Below are 27,503 nucleotides of genomic sequence, written 5' to 3'. Positions count from 1 at the left end.
ATTAATGTTAAAAATAACTTTAATAAAAAAAAACAGGCAATTTTTGGTTGTTTAAAAATTTTATATCAGTAACTATGAAACTACATATTTCGTAAATATTCCATCAAAAGTAATTAAATATATACGTGCAAAAGAAAACAATGCTCATAGAAGGTATTTAATTTATTTGAAATAAAAAAGAGTTTTTGCCAAATCATCCAATTTAAGATTAAGGGGGGTATTTTTATGCGTAATTTTCCGTGAATTTATAGCAGATTTTGTCGAGAATTTTAGATCTAAGCAAGATAAAGACAATATCTCTTCACTGCACTAATTGCACAAGTTTTCTCCATAGTATAGGACAGTTTCCAAGCTGATAAAACATACAGAATAAGAAAAAAGCCTAGTTTTACTTTTTATGTTTATCGTTCTGTTTTCTGAACTTTACACTCTTGTTGAAAATACAGAAAATACAGAAAATACTTTACGACACTACGAGTATAAACATAGTCACACCCCGCAGAATACTTTTAAGAAACTATTAACACGTAAATCAATCACAATTATTAAGTACTTTTTACAAAACTCGACAAAACAGGAAATATACTTTTTCCGATGTTTACATAGCTGATAATTTTTTTCTGAAGGAAGAAAAAAATTATAATAAGTTGTATATAATGTGTAGAAAATTTCTATTATATTTCTAACAACATATTTTAAATATTTATGTCCTCGAACAATTTTATTATATTGATGGTAAATTTCGTTTTGTTCCGTTTCAAAAGGTCTCCAAAATGCCATGTTGTAATAATATTATTTCTCCCTTTCGCAATTGTAATATCAATGATTAATAGAAGGTGCCTATAAAAAATTAAAATTACTTGAAACACACCAAATTCCGCATTGCTGCACTGCACTGCTGGGCAATTTGTCAACACTTGTCAACAGCTGAGATTTATTGCCCAGTGGCCCATTGCAGCTGTGCTACATTTCGTTTGCCCACGCTCGCATTCCTCAACTGGCCCTATACATTTCTACCACCTCCACGTTTACTTCGACTAGACCTGTATATAGGTATGACTAAATAAATATGGGAACAAGTTTCTCAAATATTTCAATGCCGAGTTGCTGCTTCAGCGACCGAACCTGGTACATACTGTCAACGTCTTGGTTATTCAGATGATATCGTAAAAAGCGCAACTTCGTTACTAGACTATCCGGTGCATCAGCGCTACAATGGGTACTCGCTAAACTTCAATTTGGGTCATAAAACAAGATCCAAATTTGTATGCGCGGCCCATAGGAGTCTTCATTCCTTATTTACACTCCATAGTTTGGATACTGTCGAAAAGATGGCGATAATCACAGTAGTCATTTTTTGTTTCCCAGGGTTGAACCGTCATAAATATTGAGTGCTCCGATTATTTAAATGGGGATATTAAGCGTAGCACGGAAAATAATCCTAATAATTATAATAATGTAACCGTTATGTTACCGATTAAAGAAATCTTTACTGTTCTCGTTCAGAATTAGGCTAATAGAGACCGTCCCTGCCTTGTATGGTATACTCTTTCTGTATTCATGTTTTATTTGTAAAGTAGATTTGTCCATAATTGAACAATTTCTAAGTTGAAATTATTTCGATTTTTCTGAATTTCTAACGCTGTTCTGTAGTTTCTTACGCCAAATAGGAGAGAGAATGTTAAAAAACTACTAAAAAATATCACTAATGGGCTATTTCCAACTAGTTTTGGGTTGTCATTAATCTAGCTTATTTTTAGAAGTAGATGATGACGCTACGAATGTATTTGTTATGTGTGGACGTCTCACCCAAGAAGAAAATAATTGTAGAAGTAAGTCTTAAACGAATGTGGCTAAAAGAAGTCTTGGTCATCAATGAACTTCGGGAAAATGACCAAGGGAATCCAGCTAGATCCAATTCATCCTACTGAGCTTTGATGTAACGTCGCTGTTCATTAATGCAGTTTTGAAATAACTTTATTACAGATGACAAGGATGATAATTTAGTAGACCTGATAAAAATGTGCACGAAATGGACCTTCTTCTGCTTTAGGTGTCCGTTAATAAACAAATTGAAGAAGCAGGTATGAATTCGCCCTGGAGTCAGCTTTTCTAAAGCCTAAGTGCTGTTTTGGCTTCATGGATATAACAGCATGGAAGGATTTCTGTGTACTTGTGGCAAAGTATACGTTGAACAAAGAGGGAGATGGGTTCGCTCGGGAATAATCAATGGCTGGCGAACACAGAGCAGTCAATGGGCACTCAGTAGATTTAAGTAGTGGCAAAATTCTAACAAGATACTTTGGCCAAGACTACAGAGAAGCAATAATTTCACCGAGGCTCACAACCAACTATGTATAATTTGGAAACTCGTATATAAAACCAAGACAGGAGAAGTCACAGGTCAATGGCTACAAATACATAGGCAGAGAACATAATTTCAGTTTCAGAGTTTCCTCTGAAGTCTTTTGAAACTTCAAGTAGTCGACACGACGGCGACGCGACACGCGACGTGGCAATGTCGTGAGCTCTTTTCAAATTATTGAAACGGGCGCATTCGCCAAAATTCGTTAACGAATTTCTATTGGGTGTCAATGATATTTTTTGTACTATTAGAGACACAGTTTTGAATTATTTTTACATAAATTGATGATGACTAAGGCTAGAATATAATTTATTTTGGTTATTTATTTTAGATCATAATCATATTTAAATGTTCCAGTTAAAGGTGTGTCGTAACTTCATATTGATTTAAATAATAATTAGAATAATCGCATTTTAATAAATTTTAACAAGTAGGTCATGGAGAAAAGAGGAAGGAGAGTAACTTGGGAGATAGCTATAGGTATATTGTTTGTGCACAAATAGTTTACTAATGGAAATTTTCTTTCAGTTAACAGTATTAAGATGAAATGTGGAAAATTAGAAGAGATTAAAAGTTTGATATTTAAAAGAATAACTAACAAAGCATTCTGTAACTGATGTTTTTAATAGAAACTATCCTTTTTTAACACTACATGTTCAGCGTGTCGATAAATCAATTGTAAACACATTTCCTTTGCCAAGAAAAAGAGAATTTATAATTGGAAAAGTTATCCGCCTTACTTTATTTTTCGTAGACCAGAGGTTGTATTTAGTTAAGAACTAAATCAAAATCGAAGCATAATTACCTCTTGGCAGTTATGTAATTTTATTAATATAAAAATATTTCAAATCAAGATTGAAACATTCGTCAGGGACAGGAAAGTATGGTACATAAAAACTCGGTTCTTAAGGAGCATTTGAAGGGCAACCACACGACATTTTAGGCAAAATTACAATATTTTCATATTAAAATTTTCAGTATGTAATAGCATATTTCAGTGTGTAATATCATATTTACAATAATGTAAAAGTAACGTAGGCTATAAAATTAGAAAATCCCCTAAAGAGTATTTTTTAATTAACTAAACCACTGCACTCGAAAAAAGTTCTTGAATTACTGCGATTTTTAAGAAAATATTATCTCCCCGATAAAGGTGCTACAACTTTTATTAGAAAATTACAAAATGGAATGAATAGTTAACTGTTTCTATTCAAATGGAACCTATACCAGATATACCTGGTATAGGTGTATAATTTTTTCGGTCCCACCAGGTACATTATGCCTAGTTTTTGAATAACTGTACTGTAATCGGCATTCTAACGATAGCAGTAGATAGGTAGTATCCGGTTACGTCGCAGCGCATCAGATATATGTTTTTTGTTCTTTCTTTAGCTACCAATTTTTTTCTGTCTTAAAAAGTAAATACATAGGTATGTCGAAATTAAGTACTAGCAAACAAGGGTTTCGGCACGCATTACATCTTGTAATAGAAACAATTCGTCGGTGTTACCCAAATGTAGATGAATTAATAGCACAGACCAAGGCAATGTTTCTCAAATCCCCGAAACATATTCGTCAATTCCACCAACAGTGTCCTGGCATTTTTCATCAATTTAAACGTTATTTGCGGTAAAAATATGAAAAAAAAACTAAAAAAAAAAATTTGTTTTCCATTTTAATCATGATTACGAAGTGTTAAGCTCAAAAAACGTGACCCTTTAATATTTTTTTCAAGAGTTTGACTGTTTGAAACAAAGAAACGGTTCGCTAGATCGAGATGAAACTTTACAGGGTTCTTCTGGGTATATCGAACTGTAAAAGTCATGCTTAACATTATTCATTTCGTGAATATTTCTAATTTTGCCGTCAATTTTCTAAAAAACCCTACATTACCATTTTTTCCATTTTTTAAAATTCATGTAAAAGTTGAAAAAAAATTGTTTTCGAAAAGTTGCGGCAGCATGTTATAGGAAATTTATTCCAGTTTTCGAAACTGCCCTTCAATTCTCTGTACGACCATTTGTCGCCGAGATATCGATGATTAAGACAAAAGAATCCTTTTCCAAATTGAAGCTGAATAAACGAGCTATCTGGTCCATGCCATGGCTTAGCTGAAAAAAAATTTTCCAAGTCCGTGGAGAAACAAAATTTGCAAAAAAAATTTTGTACCGCTATTTCTTACATACAAAATTTTGAACGAGAAATCTAAAAACTAGAATGCTTTTTTTAATTCCCGATACGACCATTTTTCACCTGTCGAAAATCACGGAAAAATTTCGGAAATTCTTTTGACCCTTTAATTTTTGCATTAGTTTATAAGAATATTTTTTCTCCGTTGCGGACATCGGTTAAAGAATCCACTGCGGAAACATATGTAATGTTCCAGATATTTGCCAGAGCTCATCCATATTTTTAATATGGAACCGAGTAAGCATTCCACAATATTATAAAATTATTTATTATAAACGCATTAGGCAATCCACGCACGGACGCCTCTGCTTTGAAACGGAAATGTCATGCCTTATTAATTACATTCAAAAATTTTAATACTGTTTTAGAATCTATATATTTTTTCGAATATTTGTACCTATATAAAAGTGTGCGTAAAATAGATTATCTAAAAATGTTATATTTATGCTGAAATATGTGTACGTCTGAAAAAACAATGTAAAAAATTATTTATATTCCAACGTTGTGTGAAAAATTTTTCTACACAGCTTTTATTTTAACGCTAATTTTTCAAAATGAATGTCCTTGAATGCGTACTCCTTTTGACAACTGACAAATTGTTATTGATCGCAATGCGTTCTTTCAAATACGTTTACTAATCCCAGCAGGGAGTGATAACTGATAACACCATACGCTTAAATAGAAATTATAAGACACTCAAAATGACTTGACATTTTAGAGCTAAAAATATAAATTCAATCATTCAAGTAGCAAACTGTCTCGACTAAATTTAACTGGCACTTGCAGGGATGATAAACTACGCTCCTATAATTATAGGGATAAATCGAATTTACATCCTTTGTTTCTCATTTTTAGATATTTGCACATTTTTACTCATATGACTGAATTTTTAAATATTCATAACGCATTTAAATTAAAAAATTATTTTTTCCAAAGTACCTAGTAGACATAATAAATTGACAGTACATTATACCCGTGAAGTTAGAGAATATCTTAATAGAAATTTCCCGTATCATTGAATTGAACGCGGTAACGAAGTACCTTGGCCTGCACGTAGCCCTGCCGATTTTTAAATCCGCCATTTTGGATCTGCCATATTTTATTCAGGGATTTTTGGATTCGGACCTCATATTCGTAATCAGCGACCTCAAAAACTCGCGGTAACAAAATTCAGGCAAAAATATTGAATAGAAAAAGGTAGTGTTTTCAACCCTTAGAGGGATAAGTTGTATTATATTTTCTTGGTATGTTGTCCTATCAGCCTGCATTCATATATTTTTTAGTATAAAATACGGGCTATGGTTTTTCACATTGTCTTGCGCTAACATTCGTTATTTGTTCTTAGGGGTGACTGTGGATTTAATTTGCATATATCTTTCTAATACTCAAAATATTATTTTAAAATGTTTTCTCAGAGTATTTAAAAGTTGCTCTTTTGGGGATGTTTCAGCGTTATTTTATTAAAAAATGATGTGGTACATCGTTTTTAGGCTGCGGATTCGAATTCAGGTTAAAAAAAATAGACCAAATCTATGTACTTGTGTCTGGTACAGAACTTTTTTTGTATGTCTGTGTTAATATCTAAAACAAAAATCAGCAATGATATATCTCTCATTAATTGAAAAACATCTGACATATTTAAATAACCAACAACATACATTTTGATTATTAGTTTTTCAAATAGAATTAGTAACTATTAATTATACAAAATGATGTATAAAACACAAATTGTTTTGTGGATCGAAATTCAGGATATTGCCCTTCATTTTAGTTTCTCGTCGAATTTCATGAGCTTTATCTTCATTGTGCCCATACATCATTCAGACATGCATCACTTTGCGTGTTGCATGCTAGTTAAATGGAAAGTTATTGATAAAACCCAACTCGAACAACATTTTGTATACTTTTTCGTGTCTAGCAACGATAAAGGGAGCTCGGTTTTATTCGAAACGTAACTCATTTTTATCGCTAATATTTTAATAATAAGCGTGGTCACAAAGAGTTCCTATATTGTTGTTTATATTCTCACTATTAGGTAGATGACTTTATAATGGAACTTATATTGTTGTTTCTAGCACTGTTTGTTAAATTTAGAACTGAAATAATTAATTGGTAAATGATAAATAAACGTGAATACAGTGAAAGACAAAACACATACAGTCCGTACGATATTTGTTGAGGTAGAATTCCAAGAAGACCCCTGTGTCACTTTCTTGGAATTAACCGCATTCGACATCAGAAGTAGAATTTCATTGGCGGTGTGGCGTTCACCGCAGCAGCTTGCAGTGCGTACAGTGTTTTGCAGTTACGAAGGCGTGTTTCTTCGTAAGTGTATCGTCCTGAGCATTTTCAGTATAATTTCCCATTAAAATAAATTAATGGGGGTGAGAAATAAAGGAATTTAATTCCCATTCAACGTTTATAATTGATTAATATTCTCAAAATACCGCGGAAAATTTCAAGTAATGCCCCTGCCGCGGTAAATTGTTACAGTAATTCCGATAATAGAACTTTATGGGCTTATTATTTTTTGGAATTCTACCTCAACAAATATTGTACGGACTATATGTACTGCGATCTCTGACGCTTGTGAATCTCACCAATCAGATGAAATTCGTTGAGCTGTCTTTGTAGTTGATCAGTTAAACATCTTAAAGAAACATATTTGTCTTGTTGCGATTTTATTTATAATAACATTTCGATCTTTTAATAATTATTTATCGTTTCTTAAAAGCCACATTCATTTCTCACGTCATTACTTATAATTAAGGATATTCGTCATTTGCGTGATGTCACCAAGTGAAATTAAAGCGTTCGTTTATTAATTTTTTTTCGGCTACATATTTGCGTTTCAAAAAGTGGAAATGTTACGATGCCGTTAATTTTTGGCAAGACTGGTATTACAACTTGCCAACAGTTATATATTTCTCAAACCATTAGAAATATTTTATGCCATACCCAATTGCTTTAAAATTGCTCATAGGTGAACTGGGGCTCGTCTCACTCAGACGAAAAGAGTGGAGGAGGTAGACGTTTGTGTTTGTTATAGAAAGCGCTACGAATTGGATAAACCAAATTCTACATGGTGATAGAACTTAAGAAAATAAGAAAAAAAATCCCTACAAAGAAGGATCAGAAAATGATTAGATCTCTCTACCAGAGGTATTTCACTTTATATCCTCTGTAAGACAAGATGCCAGCTATGAGCAAAAATTATTCAAAGGCGGATAAAACTGGGGTGACATTTCTCCTATTGGGACAATTTTTCATTTATTTAAGGCCAGACCAAAAAAAAATAGTTTTCTATAAAAAAAACTGGTCATGTGTTTTGATTTTAAAATTACCCATTTTAGAATATAGATGATTTTTAAGCTTTGACGTAGAAAATGAAAACAAAATTTGGTTATATAGTTTTTAATTATTGTATACAAAAATGGCGCACCTTCAGATCTCTACTCTTTTTTTTTTTGTACAAACTTTAAATCAAGTCTCAAACATATTTTGTGCAGATATTTTAAATGCAGATTATATGTCTGAACACACGTGCCAATTTTGACATAGTATCTCAGTTGTTTTCAATCCAATCAAACTTTGCTATGGCAAGCGCAAACCTAATAGTAGGGGAGCCCAAGAGGGGATTTTGGGATTTACTAAAGCGCGGCAGATTAACATATGGGGGATACCTTGCACCCTGTTGAGTACCTCCACCATATCTAAGTCCTCTATATAAGGCCGCGCGTGTAGGGCAGCCAATCAGAATAGTAAAAAAAAATCGATAGTTGGAAATACTCGAGCGCGTCAGATTAAGATATGATGGGTTAATTACATGCTGAAAAGTGTGCATTTCAATAATCTGACGATTTGAGCGTGACGTAAGGCAGTCGGAAGGTCACAAAGTTGCAAAAAAAAACGTCACCTCGACATTCTCGAGCGCGGTCGATTTTTTTTTATTTTGAAGGAAATAATTCAAGGATAACGGGAAAAATATAATCTGCCGATTTCCACAAGCCGAAGTAACAAAAATCGTTAATAAAGTTTAGCGCGTGCAGCTGCAGGGAAATACATGTTGTTTTGAAACTCCGTCAGGAAACTCCGGGAGGTGATTCTATGGATTAAAATAATAGCAGTATGTAATGAAAATTTTTTTCGAATTGTCAATTGTTTGCAAGTTACAGCTTGTCGAAGTTCATTTTTTTTATTTTTTTATTTAAATAACTTATTTAATTCATGTTCGATTAGTCTCTCATTTGGCACACCCACTAAGTAGATGAAGCTCTATTGGACCAGTCAGAGAAAAGTTTCATTATGCGCCGCTAGAGGGCACTTTACCTAGAATTCAAAATTTGTTTGGTTCATAACTTTTTTCTCTTGCTAGACATCACAGAAATTTAAACATTATTGAAAAGAGAAACAATATCAGAAAAAAATATGTACTCTTTGTTCATGCCGATAAATGTAACCGTTTACCAGGAAATCGCTATTAATGTGTTATTAAACATCAAATTTTTGATCATTCTTTCTGTAATTATGTACAGGGTGTCCCGAAATTAATGCAACAAAACTTGGTCATAGATTCTTAAGACAAATTTAGGGGACCCGTATTTTTTATTTTTGCTAATAAAACGATAAAAAACTAAAAATATCGTTTTTTATTAAATTCTGTATAGGATTTATATGTTGTTTAACTTATGTGTTATGACAGCAGAAATGGTTCTACAGTTCAGAGTATAATTTGTGCGAATGTATGTAGACATGTTGTATAATTTTATGTTCTGTGTGATTTTTGTTAAAATTGTTTTAATTGTTTTAGGATTTATACATTGTACCTTTTTTTAATAATAATATCAACTGTTTTACAATTCAAATTTAAACTGAAAATTGACATACCACATTTGTATGAATGTATGTAAACAGTGGTCAAATATCTATCTATCTATCTATTAACCTCGGCCATATTTTTTTATCTCTTATTTCTTTATCATTTGTAATTTTATCAGAGAAAGAGATTACCAAAAGTATATATTATATGTGTTTATATGTATTATAATTAAAAGAAATAGATTTACGTGTGCAGAAAATAAAATAAAACTTTTTTTTTACAAATTTCAACAAAATTTGTTATTTGTTTTTATTTGCATGTTATTTTCCGTGCTTTTTATTTGTCACATTCAGTGATTTAAAAAGACAATAATGAAAAAAAAAATTTTTTTCAAATCGTCAGATTAAGAAAACCCCTCCAAATAATCGTCAGATTATGGATCAGCACGACCAGGGCATCAAACTGAACCATCTATATGAAAATCTGACGCGCTCGAGTATTTCAAAATGGCGATTTTTTTTTGTATTTTCAAAAAGCTGCCACGAGTTTGCGTCACATTCGAATCGTCAGTCTTTTGAATGGGAGCTTCGTTCGGGTTCACTTAACATCCCCTCTGAATATCTGACGCGCTCGAGAAAATTTTTTTCCCCATTTTTAACCTTTCCATATGACCGCCCCCACCATCCAAATCGGCAGATTAACATATCTCCGTTATCGGAGACACGTAGGGCATATACACTATCAATATCTGAAAAGTTCGAGTATTTCCATGTGACTGTTTTTTTTTTACATTTTTGAAAGCATGTAGGCGCTCTCCCCACCGGTGAAAGGATATACATCATATAACCTTTTTTTCTTTCTACCATCTAATCTTCAAAATCCAATCGGTCTCTACGACGCTCGAGTAAATCCCCGTTTAGCATCGTGTGCTCCCCTACTATAAACTATCTTCAATAACATTTCTCCACATTTACATTTTAATTACTTACGCCCTGTTTGGAAAATGGTATCCGAATTCAAATCTAAATTATTGCGAGAAACAATTACTTTGCGAGTTAATGCCTCGACTAGCATTGTATTATAACTTCAATAATAGCCGAACCACCAGTTAATACTTCGTCAGCTGTCTCACCTGGCATGCCGATTAAGAAGTCCGAAACCGATATATGTGTTCCTAATTGTACTTGATAACGTAGCTATAATTCAATGCTGATTGAGGTATTAGCCCCGCAGAGTAGTTGTTTCCTACAATATCATCAGTTAAAAACCGGTTCTCTAGTTGGCGATAGGTCGTAATTTCATAGATCCTGTGAAATTACAGGTCGCTCTCTGCCAGAGTGGCCGTATTGAAGGACTGGACATTGGGTAGCAATTAGCAGTGACCATTCATATGTGTAGTTCTCTACTATATCTACTATAAATAAAATAGGTTCGAAATTCAATTTTTTCCTACTTATAGCGGTCTAAGTCAGTTCTACTGATGATGACTGCGAAGTAGTACGAGTAGAACAGTAACTTTTGTAAAATGTTTATAGAAAAAATTAATCGGATGACTTCGAAAAGTTGCTAACATTTTTGACATGTGCCAAATACCAACCTGGCCGTATTGGCCGTTGGCAACAGTAGTTTGTAGATTATATTCATACATCTTTCAGTTAAATGCAATAATATTTCTAAGTATCTTAATCTTATGGTACAAAAAATATATGGTACTACTTTCAGACCTAGGTTTTAATGTAAGATTGTTTATTCTCCCTTCTTCTTCCCCAACTTTTGAGTGATAGGGCCCTGGGCTTGGGACCAGTACAACGGCCAGTTTGGTATTTGGCACAATTCACTCAATTTCACTCAATAATGTATCAATTTCTGTCCACACCCGATTGATTGAAATATTCACTCTATTAGTATGAGTATAATTAAAATTTTAGGAGTGAAACTATGGCATGAAAAGTGAGTGAATTTTACTGAAATCCGAGTTTCTGCTAATTATCAAGTGAGTGACTTTTGACTCTTTTCAGAGTATGAAAAACCAATTAAGGTTGAGTTGATTTTTTTTCTCTAAATTTATCTATTTTTGAGTAACTTTTTGCTCAGATCTGGCTATTATTCTCTTTAAAATTTAATTTAAATATGATTGTATCAAAGTCATGAACTACTAAGCTGCCACAGTGGTTTCTACACGCAAATCTGTTACATAGAGAGAACATTTTAGGTCTCGATTACAGGAATTGGTGAACTGATCGGACGAAGCTATATTGTACGTTACAGATACCTAAGTAAATATAGGTAACAATCTAAGTATCCGTTTATTTAACCAAATATTAATCGAGACTCAATATATTATTATTTTTAATTATTGTAATCAAACCACTCATTTAAACACAATTGTCGCCAAAATAACCGGATAAGCTGATGCTTGTCCAGCACTACACGCCATACACCACTCTACGAGTTGACCTAATGGGGACGATGGGAATAGACAAAGATAACGCACGACAACCATAGAATGGGGTGGGGTCACTCAATAATGAGGACATTTACTCCGATTTAGGTACAAGTGTACCAAATACAAGTTTATCTGGAGAATATATTTAACGGGTACCTATATTTGAGTGAAAACACTTAATTTTAGTTCAAATATTATCACAGATGAGAAAATTATCAAAATGCTCAATAATGAGAGAAAATGTACTCAATCATTTCACTCAATGGATTCACTCTGTACCTTTATTGCTTTCACTCACACCAATTTTTTTACAGTGTAATTAGCTACTTTTCGAAGTCATCCGATTAATTTTTACTATAAACATTTCACAAAAGTTAATGTTTTCATTGTAATATTCTACTCATACTACTTTGCCAGCCGTCATCAGCAGAACTAACTCAGACCGCTATATGTAGGAAATAATTTATTTTTCGACCCAAGTAGATACCGTGGAGACTTTTACTCAGTAATGCAAAAAACCAAAAACTTATCACAATTTCAGGCAATTTGAAGAGTTTGGCGTATGCAATTCGATAGACCATGTATTTTAATTTTGTTCTGTAGTAAATATACCCCAATATATAATTTTCACGGTGATATTAGCGACTTATATCTAAAATTTATCTTATTGTTAAATGACTTATTTTTCTTTTAAGATTTATTTAAGGGTCTAATGATTATGAATGTAGTTCTGCCGTACAGTCCTTTGAACGCAATTAATATTGATTATCCTTCTTTGAGGACAATCAGGACAATGAATTTCTACGTCCATTGTGTTTCTGGTCTTGAATAAACCGTGGAATAGGTGAGTTATATATAGACTTGATATCGAAACATGTTTAAGCGATGCTTTAGTATGAGCCGAAGTGAAAAACAAAGAAAAAGCAAATAAAGGAAGAAGATTAGATAATATGTATTGTCTGAATCATTTTAGAAAGTTGTAGATAATAAAATGTTTAAAAATAATAACCTGATAGAAACACTTCTTTCTTTATGTTTTACAAGGGATATTATCATTATCACTTCAGCTATTTTCTAATGGCTTGCTTGATAACTTATGGCCTGTCGGACCAATTGCCTTTAAAGTAATTATTACGTCATTAATTTTGTTATTTGAAACATCATTTGAATACGTTCACAGCTTATTTGGGTATGTTGGTAAGAAGATTAGAAAATGGCTTAGCAGTTAAGTTTAATCAAGAGTAAGTTATTATGGTAAACTATTTCAAGACGGGCGGTCCACTACCAAATGCAGAGTCCGTGTTTGGTAAAACCACAGACAAAATAACTATGACGATAAGATATATTGTCTGTGGTAAAACGTTTCTCCAGATGTCTACTTACGAAGATACAGCCATTGAAACTTAGGTCTCTGTATATCTATATGTATACAGGCTGTTACAAATTCGCTTCTCACTACAGGGATCTCGGAAACGGTAAGAGCTACGAAGTAGCTTAAATGGGGCAAAGTTGCGTAATCAGGGACCAAAAATATGCCTCTAAAAAATCAAGGTTAACATGATTAGTTTTCGAAATATTTGAAACAAACCGAAATTTTGGAAATCCGTTTTTGTTTAATTTCAGCCTTGTTTGAGGAGATATTGAAAAACGAAGATCAGAAGAATTACATAATAACTAAGAAGGTTCTACCTACTACGCAATCGGGTTTTCGTTCATTACACTGTATCTCAACGGCATTGTTACCGATGATACAATTAGAACTTTAGACAATAAATTAAATACCTGCTTAGCACTAATGGATTATAGTAAGACTTTTGACACATTAGATCACAGGATTCTTTTTTTGAAGCTTAAATACTTTGGACTAGAAGATAATGCATTAAAATTTATGGTCTGTTACTTAAATATTCGCAAACAATTAGATACTTTTGGTAATTCATTTTTAGATTATATTACATCGTTGAACAGAGGAACAGAGGTGTACCTCAAGGAGGTATTTTGGGGCATCTGTTTTTTGCTATAATACAGTGCCGACTTTTTTAAATTATTTTCGATTTGTAATTTGCACCAGTATACAGGTGATTTGCGAATCTATTAATCTTTTTCCCTAGCTAACATACTTGTGACGTCAAATAATATCAACGAAGATCTAAAAAAATTGCTGAAGTTTCGGAATATCATGGTTTAGTTTGATAGAAACAAAATCCCAGTTGATTTGGCAATGAAGAAGTGTATAATAATAATTTTCAAATCAATATAAATGAAGTTAACCTAATTCCTTCCACATGTGTAAGAAATCTAGGATATTAATCTCAGGTATGAAGTGCATGTGACACAAATTAAACTTAGACTTACTGATACATTAATTCCCTGTGATATTTTGTAATGGCCAGCACTAAGTAAAAGATAAAATCAGTCTACAGGAATTACAAAATTCATGTCTAAAACTTTTCTACAATAGTCGAAGGTTTGATCATGTAACGCCACTTTTTGTTTTATACTTATAAGTGGTTAGAATTAGAGGTGAGATTTATTATCCACTAGCGGCCCGTCCCGGCTTCTCACGGGTGGACTTTTATTTTAAACATTTTGGGATATAAAAAATATAGCCTATGTTACTCAGGGCTAATGTAGCATTCTAATGGTGAAATAATTATCGAAATCCGTCCAGTAGTTTTTGAGTTTATTCGTAACAAACATACATACATACAAAAATACAAATCTTTCCTCTTTATAATATTAGTATAGATTTGGCAACATTAATGTATAAGATTATCACTCGGAGGCAACCTTACTATTTGTGCGAAAAACTAACTCGTGGTAGAAATATTCATCAGATAATTACTTGTCACTATAATAAATTTGTTATGCCCAGACACTATTCTGCTATGTTTCAACGTTCTTTCAGCTATAGTCCTGTGAAAGTGTATAATTCTCTGCCTGTAAATGTTATGTCCTGCTCCGTTGTGGCCAGTATTAATTATTGTATTTTTGTATAAATAATTGTTCAGCATAAAAAAAAATAAAGGCATGTTATTATTATTATTATTATTTGAATTCAATCTTTGTTTAGAAATCTGGTGTGGAATAAAGTTTGTCCAATTAAATATTGTTGCAAATGTTTATACTTATTGAACATTGGAGATAATGGCAGGTGAAATTTCAGTCACGCATAAAAAATACAGGTGTGTTGTACTGTACACTGAAGTTTATATTACATTTATGTTTATTCAAGTTCACTGCATTCATTTAATATTAAATTAATTATTATAAAAAAAACGTAAGGTTGATCCGCTCTATTATCCAATTAATTTTAATGGGGATACAGGCCGTGTATAATGTCTCGAGATGTGTAAAGAGCTACCGTGACAAATTAAATGACAAACGACATCCTTGCTCCTCTCCCACAACTTCCTTGTTAATTAAGATGACTTTGGATGACGGTGTGTGTGTGTGTGCTTGAAATGATAATACTGTCAACATTCCCCACGCATTGACAGCCTCATTCAGCGACCGTGTAAGTTGTGGAGGAGTAAGACATACAGTGTGATCCTAAAATAATAATATAGGAGAATAATAAAATTTAATTTTACTTTAATATTTCTTTCTCTGTTCTTATATCATAAGTGGGGATTTTCCCATGCCTCAGTCGATATACGACAGTGACATTAAGACGAAACTGAAGATGTCAAATTTATGATTTTTGTTTATTTAAAATTGAAATTAAACTAACTAAATTTGCATGGACCTTTTTACCAATTAGTTTAATTTTAATCAGACATGTTTTGTACATACCCAAATAAGCTAAAATTTGTTATAATATTTTAGTTGACACATATCCATAATATGACTCATGACGGCGGCAATTTTGATTATGGAAAATATGCGTTTCGAATGTGAAAACAAGAAAATATTTAATAATTTGCTACATTTATAGAGCATTTTGAATTCAGTTGAACCTGCGGTTATTATATGCATATGAGGAGAAAAAAATAACATCTCCTATTTAATTTTTTCTAATTTTTTTCTTTCATGAACTCCTCTAATTCCCCACTAACGCGTCTCTTTATTAGTCCGGTTACTATATACTCGCTTGTTGCACAATATACAATGTGTATCTTGAAAACTATAAGAAATAGGAAAATATTTAAATTGATAAAGTTTTAGATAGTTCTGATGCTAACTTAATGGCGCTTGCAGACCGATCTTCAGGTTTTTGAGTTATCTTGAAAAATAGTAAATGTGGCGTTTTCGAAAATAGCCTTTAACTTTTTTATTTAGAGGAATTTTTAAAATCTGAGAACACATTTTCACAGCAAGTTTTTTCGAGGAATTTCACTGTATATTTAGATCTTCATTGCTACGTTTCGGTAGCGAGAAACCATCAACAACTTTCTTTTTTCTTATGGGCGTTATATTGAATTTGAAGCTGAGCAAATAGAACATATCATATGATATAATATAAGTAAGAACAAATTTCAAAAACAACCTCAAAAATCAATATTTTATTATTTTTGATAAATCTGGCAACACCGTATAATTTTTCGAAGTTGTTTTAGAATAGTCTCAAACTTTTGTAAAAGCTTGTTATTAATGTCATGTCTTACTGTTGTACGTACTGTCTTAAGTTGTGAAAGAGTAGTTTCTCTAACTTAAAAAGGGATGAAATTAGCCATAACTAAAAACAGTAGGTACTAAACTGAATATAGTGCCATTGTTGTATATATCTGTATATGGAGAAAAACAAATGCATATAGTCGTGGTATACAAAATTTTTAGTATTTGAAATAAAGACGGAAACTGTAACTGAGATTTGTAAATGGAAAACAGTGTTATCTAAAAATTAAATAGCCACTGAATTATGCGCGAAAAAATCAATGGATTCTACGCAAAAAAGTTCAAATGTAGCAGCTACAGCTTTTACTTAAAATGTCAAAATTTGGATATTTTTGGCTATAATTCAAAAACTAAAATACAAATCGAAAATCTGTTTACAAAAAGTACCGAAAACTACAACTTTATATCTTTAATGATCCGTTATTCTCTTGCATTGCGATTTACTCATTTGCTGTAGGTAAAGATAAACGGAATGAGACAAAATGTGAACACAAGTAAAACGTTCTGCGGAATTAGAATATGCAATCAGAAAAACATTGATTAAAAAAAAGATATGGCCAAGAATCCGATTTTTTGAGAAAAAATAATCTGTATTACATTACTATGTTTATTTTCTTCATCCAGTGTTCTATTGCCCATTTAATTTAATTATACGAAGATTCTGCCAACTCAAATGCCATTGCATTGTCCGTAATATTTTTCTACTGATTCTTCTGATGACAAACAAATTTTCAGTGAAACAAACATCAAGTGGTTTCTTATTTCCCTCCTTGTTTCAATGTAAATCAAAGTTTTTGAATTATTTATGCCTAGTTCATGTTCTTCAACTTTTTTTTGTTGCGTTTGGTTGCCTTAACTAATCTTCTTTCCATCTGATCCTTGGCAGATTCAACTAAAAATTCTAAGAAATTAAGTAGATTAGAAATAGATAAGGATGAAATATTTCATGAAATATTTATGTTGTATACCTATTTCAAATTAAATAAAAAATATAATAGTTTCTAAATTTCATGTAACGCCATAACAGTAGTTGTTTAAGTAGGTATAATTTATATTTTACTTCTTCAATTCTTGTTTTAGAGGTTTGCCATAATCGTTAGTTTATTTGTCTAATATAAAGTTTAATTCTGTTCTAATCTCATTTTACAATAAAAAAAAATGATTGTACTATTCTCTTTTTAATTTTCATTATTTTGTATTGTCTTTAGTTAAGTTGCATATGTTTGTAGAAAAACAATGCTGACTTATTTATCAATATTTTTACTTCTTCGTTAACACGAAATAACCTCATCCGCTGTAAATTTTAGAAATTATAGTTAGACCTTGTTGAAGGCTGTATTAATTTCATTTAAACAAATACGGGCTGATGTCACAATTTGTTATAGTCATTTAAATGATACCGTTGTAGTAAAATACATCGACCGTGAAGCAGATAACAAAAGCAAATACTTTATCAGATTTGATAGAAGCTCGACTAATCATTAATGTTACTGTTTTTCTCAGAGTACTTAATATGGTTTGTATACGAAGGGGCAGTATTTGAAAATCTCATTCATTTTGTGGCATTGCTATAATTCTCTACAATTAAGAAGTATATACAAATTAAAACTAAACTCACTGATAAACTTCCATTCTATGTACATATTATATATATTTTTGAATTATGTAATTATAATATTAGCCTATTGGGCCAATCAAAGGTATTGACAACCAGAAAAATTAAAATACTTTTTGTATGACATAATGTTTTGGACTGGGATACTAGCCTGTGAGATTAATCATGTTTAATTACGTTGACTTTTTGTATTGAATTATCACATTATCAGTATCTCCAAAATCAAATGTGCACAAAATAAAGTAACTACAATTCGTCAAATGATATTTACGTTCATATTTATTATTCAGATTGGACTTATCTCCGTGTGATAATAGTTTTTTTGTTTACTGATAATAGCTTAATGGCACTTTACAGCGTTAGATAACGAAATGGAAAATTTATTTATGTTAACAACAGATAAAATACCGCATGATTTTTTTATTATGGCAGTTGTTCCGAGGTATTGTCGTTTACGTTTAATTAAGTGATGGTAGGTTGCATTGAAAGGAAAGAGATACGTTAGATTTGGATATTTAGATATTTTCCGAAAAATGTATACAGTGTCCTCCAGAGAGTTTGCAAGATATGGAAACATTTTTTAATATTTAGATAATAAAAAAATATTTGTTTCTCAATTGTTTTTAAAAAAATGTGATATAAATTCGAAGTGTCAAGTGGAAATTAATAATTGTTCATATCTGGCAATCATTTTCATTTTAACTGGAGTAAAAGCACATTTATTTATTGAGGTAGCGAATTATTAAAACGTACTGTATATTGGATTATTTAGAGTTTGCCAATATATTTGTTATGCAGGTACGAGATGGAACAATAAATTCTTTTTTAATTTGATAATTTTTCCAATTTTTTTTTCCGGTTTTTGCAATTTTATACCACTTGTTTCCATTTTCCTGTTCGAAGTACTACCATAAAAATTTGAGTCGTAAAGCTGTTTCCATGTGCTGCAAGCTTTTAAAACATATTTTATGTATTTCTCATATATACAGGGCGATTTAGTTTAAAATTGAAAATATATAGATAGTTTTAATTTATAATAAAAGTATATGTAGCCTAAAGTAAACTAGACAAGATATTTTTAACAGTCAACAAAATCTCATATAAAAATATGGATGTGCATTAAAAATACTTGCTGGTACAATAGTCGTTGATAATTTATTAGACTAGTAAAACATCTGTTGTTTTTCACAAAACTCTGGCATATTATGTCTTACTTGCGCTATAATTTTTATATTTGATTTGGTTACATGCAATTTTCCTTGCCATTTGGCAGCATTATCTTCATATTTTTTAGATCAAAATGGTGGCGAAAAAACGACATTCTGTATGTAAAGAAAATTATAATTGCGCACGATTATAATTCTTTGTTTAATCTGGCAGGCGGTTAAACAAAAGACTAAAGGTTAGACGAAAATGCATGATTAGATGGAAAATTTAGCAAAATTTTTGAAACGCGGCAATTTTACAGATACCGAGATACTCTTTAAAAATTTCAACTTCGCCACCTCAATTTTATATAAATTATAAAAATGAAAGTAAAACAGCTATTGTAAAGTTAAAGTTTTATATGAACGTAGTAGAACGCTTCTTTTTTAATACTAAAATCTCAGTAATATTTCTCAGAAAAAAGATATCTTCCGTCTCTTGTATTCGGAGTCGTTTAAGATTTAACAATTTTTTACCTGAAAATAAGCTTGCCACACAATCGAAAATGACTCTAAAACTATTCATTTTATAAAATTCTATGGGATTCTTTTGTTAGAAATGCATTTCATTAGGTCATAATGTTGAAAATTTATAAAATCATTTGGAAATACATTTAATTACGTCATTTAGGGATTTTAATTTTTTTAATGACGTATTAACATTTATTTTTATTAGCATAAAAAAGAGATAGTTATGCATTCACGAAAATGGTAATCATGCTTTCTAAGTTTTATTAACTTTTTTATTGTTAACTGTTTTCTTTTTCAATTTCTGTGCTGGCTAAATTTTTATTTTGTCTACCTCCTGCACCGACTGAATGATAAGAAATAATGAATAAATAACTTATAATTACTTGTTGTAGCTAATTTATAGGCAATATTATTCTATAGATTATAGAAATAAATAAAAGTCTACTTGAATAAAAAACAAAACTTATGGGAATAATACATGTCGAATTTATCTCCAATTATTTATGTTTTTCACAAAATAAAACGATTTAGTGCATTTTTTTTGTAGTATTAAAAGTGCGTGAGAAAATCGTATAAAGGACCCCGAAATCTATTTAAAAATTGATCATACTGTACTATTTAGAATGTGTCCAAAAATTTGCCTACCGTTTTACAGAATGAGACCTCTTATTTTTGCAAATATTCGAAAATATAACATTAACGTCTTGTATCTTGAAAACAATAGATGATAACCGCGTAGTTTCCAGGAAAAAATGTTCTTCTGATGTTCAAACAATTTTTGAAACACCCCCACTTTAAATAAATATAAAAATATAAAAATTAATTCTTCTTGTGAAACGCATTAAGAATTATTTTTTATTAGATATCATTTTTTTTTATTTTGAAAGGTATTAAGTTAATTTAAATCAAATCAAAACCTAACCTAACCTAATATTCCTAAAATTCTCAACTGATGAAATCATATATTATATTCTCTAAAAAGCAACTTCAAACATAAACGATAAATATTCAGCTATCAATTCCAATTTTAAAAAGAAGGTTATTTGAAAAAGCATTCCTTAAAATGCAAAAATAGGTAAGTTTATTTATTGTGGTTCATTATGCGAGTAGTATATCTTTTTCAAAGAGGTGGTGTCAGAAACAAGAAAATAGTTAAAATTCACATTTTCTTATTAAATTTGGATGCCTCTATAATTATTGCAGCGAAGCCTCATGCCAGACATAAGTATAAATATAAGCGTTAACTAAAAGCAAAAATGCTTCATTTAATAATGATACCTAACATTTGTAATAAAGCTAGATATTTCATACAATATTTGACAACTGTAACATTAAATTATTTAACATTCCCGGAGGCCATGACTGGGCGGCCACCTTATGACCTCTTTGTTACCATAACAACCGTTAATTAGTGCCGTGGATGTTCTGCACCAAACTGTCATAGGCGGTGTTATTCGGTTATTTTTTTTTAAATACAACGCATAGAAGACACTGAAACGAATCAAATTGACGATGAAATTGAAAATGTCATCTCCAAAAATACAGTGTAGACGCATTAGTCAATTTGGAACATAATTCCTTGCATTCTGTGATAAAAAAATTATACCATAGATGAAACAAAATCAGCAGAATAGTTTTCAAACGTTATAAAAGATTATTTTTTTAATATGAAAAAACTGACGATAACAGGTTATGAAGAAGTGGTTTTCAATACGTGGAATATTACATCAAAACAGATATAACAATTACATTACGAAACCTAGAAAGAAATTACTTTCCATGCAGTAATAAATGCCAACGATGCTAGACGGAAATTATTATAAAGTCACATGACTAAGCAAAAGAAAAGTTCCAACGCATTTACTCCAAAAAAATACCAAGCTGTAATAAATTTAATGATGATACGGGGGTGTATCTATAGAAAAACTTTTACCAAATTACTCCAGTTGAACTCGCATAGAGAGACTGAGAAGCAACAAATTGTATGCTATAATACTTCAAAGAACAAACAAAGACATTGAGACAAGTAAAGAAAATCGATAGGTCGAGGGTCTTCCTAATATTTACAAATTATTTACAACTTGGTGGGGGAAAAATAGATAGTAAGAAACTTAAGCAAAACAAAGCCAATTAAGATATGTGCTTTATGGAAAATTAATTTCTAGAAGAATAAATAACATTAACTACAAAAAACCAGCTCTCAATTTGCATAAACTTTTTGTCTATGACTTAGTGACCCAAAGCACGTAGTCTTCGGGTCAAAATTACATTGTTGGTAACCTTAGCAATCTTTCGCAACATGGTATTGAAAAACAAGAACTAATAAACATTGCAGGAAATTGTAACTTAAGTTCGATTGCATCATACTTAACAATTAAATTTCGATTAATATTCAAGTATTATTGAAATTGAAAATGTGANATTAGTCAATTTGGAACATAATTCCTTGCATTTTGTGATAAAAAAATTATACCATAGATGAAACAAAATCAGCAGAATAGTTTTCAAACGTTATAAAAGATTATTTTTTTAATATGAAAAAACTGACGATAACAGGTTATGAAGAAGTGGTTTTCAATACGTGGAATATTACATCAAAACAGATATAACAATTACATTACGAAACCTAGAAAGAAATTACTTTCCATGCAGTAATAAATGCCAACGATGCTAGACGGAAATTATTATAAAGTGACATGACTAAGCAAAAGAAAAGTTCCAACGCATTTACTCCAAAAAAATACCAAGCTGTAATAAATTTAATGATGATACGGGGGTGTATCTATAGAAAAACTTTTACCAAATTACTCCAGTTGAACTCGCATAGAGAGACTGAGAAGCAACAAATTGTATGCTATAATACTTCAAAGAACAAACAAAGACATTGAGACAAGTAAAGAAAATCGATAGGTCGAGGGTCTTCCTAATATTTAAACTTTTTGTCTATGACTTAGTGACCCAAAGCACGTAGTCTTCGGGTCAAAATTACATTGTTGGTAACCCTAGCAATCTTTCGCAACATGGTATTGAAAAACAAGAACTAATAAACTTTGCAGGAAATTGTAACTTAAGTTCGATTGCATCATACTTAACAATTAAATTTCGATTAATATTCAAGTATTATTGAAATTGAAAATGTGAACCATTCATAATAATATTAATTGTACAGCAAAAATAGAAAACATTGTCTCAACCTCAACTTCGGTAAGCAGAAGTACACTTCGACCAATCGAGAAAAAGAAAAAACATTAAATTCGTTTTTTAAGTTTTACTCGCAAATCGGCTTTTTTCGAAAAACATAAGAGAGTGGTAATTTGTAGAAAATTAAAAGACGAATCGGATAATATCATGATTGTTACCGTAAAGCAGTGGCGTACTATTTATTTGGAAAAATATGCTACCGATTCCGTGTATCTCCGCCACTGAAGCATCTACATTTTAGAAAAAGGCTTCAGACTTTGGACAATGTTTACATAAATACATGTGCCCAATTTCAAATTATTTCACTAACTAGTTTTAAAATTATTAAAAAAAATTAAAATATTCTTTTAAGTTTAACACCCTGTATCTTTTTAATGAAGCGTCCTAGATAAAATCTTTATAAGAAAGACTCCTCTTAAAATTCACCAAAGAATACGAAGTTTCATTTTTGGTCACCGTTTGTAAATCACACTGTATAAAAAAACAAAATTAGTATTTTTGATTTTGGAAATAATCTTATAACGGGTCCCTCACCTACAAGGGGAGGGGGGAGGTACTAACTTTAGCATCAATATATTTCCTCCCCGTAGACTGCTTATTTCTCGAGAAATGTGAAAGTTTCAGGTTAAAAAAAATCATCTGGTATATCACTCGACTACCGAGTTTGGCACACAGTTTTCACAAATAATTTTTTTACAAAATTATTTAAAAAAAAAATCAACAATAAATTGACGAAAAAATCCCTACCGAAGATAGATATTTTTTTGAATCCAAGCAAAAAAATAATTTATGTAAATTTTACTCGACAATCTTTTTTGATTAATTGATTGTTAATTATATTGGTGATATATAAAATATTTGATAGATATAATTCAATACTGAACAGAGCTTTAATCCACAGTGTAGTTGTTTTCCATAATATAATTAGCCTCTTTTTCCATTTGTGGGATCACACCTTATAGACAAATGAAATAGTTCCAACAACTCACTTCTCGTTGCTATAGTCTTTTAGATCTCAATTGAAGACCAAAAAGCTAGGCAGTATGTACCAGGTTCAGTCGCTACACAGCAACTAGGCATTGAAATATTTGAAAAACTTGTTCCCATATTTATTTAGCCATACCCATATACAGGTCTGGTCGAACTAAACGTGCAGGTGGTATACGACCAGTTGAAGAATGCCCTCGCGAGCTTACGCCGCACAAACAGCCGCACTGGGCGAGTGGGCCATAAATTTCAGTTGTTGACAAATTGCCTAGCAGTGCAGTGCAGCAATGCGGAATTATTTAAATGTTGATTATTTAAATTTTATTGTTAGGCATTTTTATACATGTTCAACTGACTTCGGAGATACTATACGCTTCAAATTCTATGAAAACTGTTGAATATTCGAACACATTCTAAGAAATTCATGAATTTATTTAACAACAACAAGATCAATTACGTTCATTCTTCATGAATTTATTTCATATGAATTAATCCATTAATAAATTGTCATTGGAAAACAAGTTATAATTTTATTCGATACTGTACCACAAATAAAATATAACGTCTTGTAAATAACTAGATACTATATCGAGTAGTTTCCTGCTTATGTCGTAAAAGCCGTATTTTAATGCTTCGGAAATTGAGATATTTTGTTTTCGCATCGTGCTTGCGTACTTATTTGCTGAATTATGTAGCTGATTGCGATGCACTTAAGCGGTAAAGTGGCAAAATTTAATTAATCCCTAATTTAAGTCCTTGTTTCAGAAATCGGCAGCGGTCCATCTGCAGAGGCACTGCAGCAGCACGAGATCGGAACGGATATACATGGACTGGATTTGGTGGATCCTCCAGGGGCTGCCCTTCCAACACTTGGTCAGGGTGATAGATTGTTTCTTCCATGAAGGCATCAAGGTGAGTACAAATTTAAATATAATCAAGACGTTATACTTGTAGGATGTCCCACTTGAGATAGATTTTTGCTTAGCTGTTGTGAATATCAATATCTCAAAAAAGTATCCCAAACAAAAGCGCATCAAATTAATTGCACAGGTTTAAATTATTTTGGTCTTAACATACTGTAGATTGAAAAGGAGCAAAAGATTAACCGATTTTGGACATTCTTAACGAAAAACCCTGTTTATAATGAATCACAAATATAAACTATTTCAAAGTCAAAAAAGAAGGATCTTGAGAAAATCAGCTGGTTATTAATAANAAGGAGCAAAAGATTAACCTATTTTGGACATTCTTAACGAAAAACCCTGTTTATAATAAATCACGAATATAAACTATTTCAAAGTCAAAAAAGAAGGATCTTGAGAAAATCAGCTGGTTATTAATAATTTTTTTTATAGTAGTTTTTCTGACATGCTCGAGTTTGCAGACATTTTCAACGGCTCATCTTTTGTCAGAGAATTTTACTTTCACGTTTCATTTGATGTTTTTAAGCTATTCAATTAAAAAAAACACTATATAAATTTTTCATCTCATCGAAACGACGTGTTTCGGAAAAATTAGAGGGAAAACGCTCCAAAATCGAAAAAAGTCCCAGAGGAAAAAGATGTCAGACTAGGGCTAATGAAGCTATATAAGAAGTTTGGAAAGAGTATGTATTAGGGTTTCTGGTCGAGACTTCTCGAAGCGAGAATTCCCGGGAAATCTGGCCTTACTCGAGACGAGAAAAAAGTGTCGAGAAATCGAGAAATTTAAAAATCACACGCGTCTTAAGTTCTTGACTGGAGTTCGTTTCGTTCATGCGTTCAATTCGTTTCTCGACAAATAACTGAGTGGTTAAAGTGGTTTCTCTACCAGCTCATGATTTATTTATTTTTAAGTTTTTAAGGCTTTAGTTTACTTTGATGATTTTTTTTTCAATGTACAGGGTGATTCACTATATTTTGACCCCCCTTTAAGTTTTTTGTTTTAAGAGTTATAAAAAAATGTGAAATACAAAAGTTGCACGATTTTTTATGAAGTTTTAAGTCTAAAAAATCTGAAAAAATTTATACGTATATTTTTGGGCTAGCTGAGTTCAAAGCCGCTATTATTTTCACCATTTAAGTACATCTAAATGTCGTATCAAGGTCATGTCGAGGTCATTTGTAGATCAAATCGAGAAAATCGGTCTAAAAAATCTGAAAAAATGTATACGTATGTATACGACTCCTGACCGAATGAGGCGAAAACATAAAGCAGGCTAGCCTGTTAAGGCAATTTTCCGGTCAGTTAGGTAGAAATGTAAGCGTGTCCAGTCAATTAAGGCAAGGCGAGTGAATGTCCTAGCCAGTTAAGGCATGAACAAGAGTGTGTCCAGCCAGTTAAGGCAAGACGAGTGAATGTTCCGACCAGTTAAGGCAGGAAAAAGAGTGTGTCCAGCCACTTAAGGCAAGACTACTGAATGTCCCGGCCAGTTAAGGCAAGAACATAAGCGCGTCCAGACAATTAAGTCATGACGACTGAATGTCCCGGCCAGTTAAGGCAAGAACAGTAACGTGTCCAGCCATTAAGGTGAGATTTTCACCCCATTTACAACTTACTGTTTTTAAATTTTTTTTCAATAAATGAATCTCCTTGTTTAGCATACAAATTAATCGTCAGCTTTGAATTGTTTACGTTTAGTTTCAAACGATCTTCTAATTGATTTTCTTTTATGTTCTACGTTTGTGTCTCTTTTTAAACACCAGCAATAGTCGGCCAACATATTCTTTCCTCAAACACCCTGATATCTTTTCTCAAAGTCACTCAGGTCCTGATGCATTCTTTCGCCTTGTTCGTCACTGAATGCCCCTAGATTTTCTGGAAATAAGTCAAGATGAGAATCAAGAAAGTGGAGTTCATTAAACATCCTAATTTTTGGAAATTGTTTACCATTGTTGCAACAATATTTTTGTAGTCGGGGCCTTTATTATTGCCTAAAAACTTTTTCGTGACCCCTAATTTTTTTCAGATTTTTATACCGATTTTCTCGATTAGACCTTCAAATGACCTTGATATGACCTTCAGATGTCCTTCAGGGGTGAAACTGACAGCGGATTTTAACTCAGCTACTCCAAAAACATACGACATATCACCTTGATACGACCTTTAAATGTCTTTGAATGGTAAAAATAGCAGCGGCTTTGAACTCAGCTACCCCAAAAACATACGTATGAATTTTTTCAGATTTTTTAGACCATTTTAGGGCAATTGACCTTCAAATGACCTTGAACCTGACGTGATGTTGACCTGTGTAATTATTATTGGAAGAAAACTACGATTCAAAAACATTGAAATAAACATAAGTATATGAAAGTGAAAGTGATTAATAAAAAAACAAGTTAAAGGTTTTTAAGAATAAACTCAAAGTTTAATTTAGTTTTGTTAGTAGAAGTAGAAACATAAGTAATTAATAAAAATACTGAATAAATAATAAATGTTAATGATGATTGTTAAGTATAATAGCATGTTTATATTTCGCATTGCAATACCAAAATTATGACTTTTTTAAGTTTTAGAAATTTCTCGAGAATTCGAGAATTCCCGGGAATTCCTAGTCGAGAATTCTCGAGACCCGAGAAAAAAAATAGGCCGAGAAATCAGAAACCCTA

General features: G+C 31.6%; 1 protein-coding gene across 2 annotated transcripts in view; it reads left to right on the top strand.

The window, feature by feature from the left end:
- The window catches only part of LOC108914357 (TBC1 domain family member 24), an 88,989-nt gene that overhangs the window by 13,924 nt on the left and 47,562 nt on the right, over positions 1-27,503 (top strand). The window contains exon 2 of one of the 2 annotated variants that reach the window (XM_023455925.1): positions 24,682-24,828. In XM_023455925.1, coding sequence (XP_023311693.1) covers positions 24,682-24,828 — 147 coding nt within the window. Of the gene's footprint in view, positions 1-24,669; positions 24,829-27,503 lie in introns of both variants that reach the window. The other variant, XM_018720167.1, reaches the window with a different exon arrangement.

The sequence above is a fragment of the Anoplophora glabripennis genome, unplaced genomic scaffold, assembly GCF_000390285.2.
Source record: "Anoplophora glabripennis isolate ALB-LARVAE unplaced genomic scaffold, Agla_2.0 scaffold985, whole genome shotgun sequence".
In the NCBI taxonomy this organism is placed as follows: domain Eukaryota; kingdom Metazoa; phylum Arthropoda; class Insecta; order Coleoptera; family Cerambycidae; genus Anoplophora; species Anoplophora glabripennis.
The sequence above is the reverse complement of the archived record's forward strand: the minus strand, read 5'-3'. Positions and strand labels throughout refer to the sequence as shown.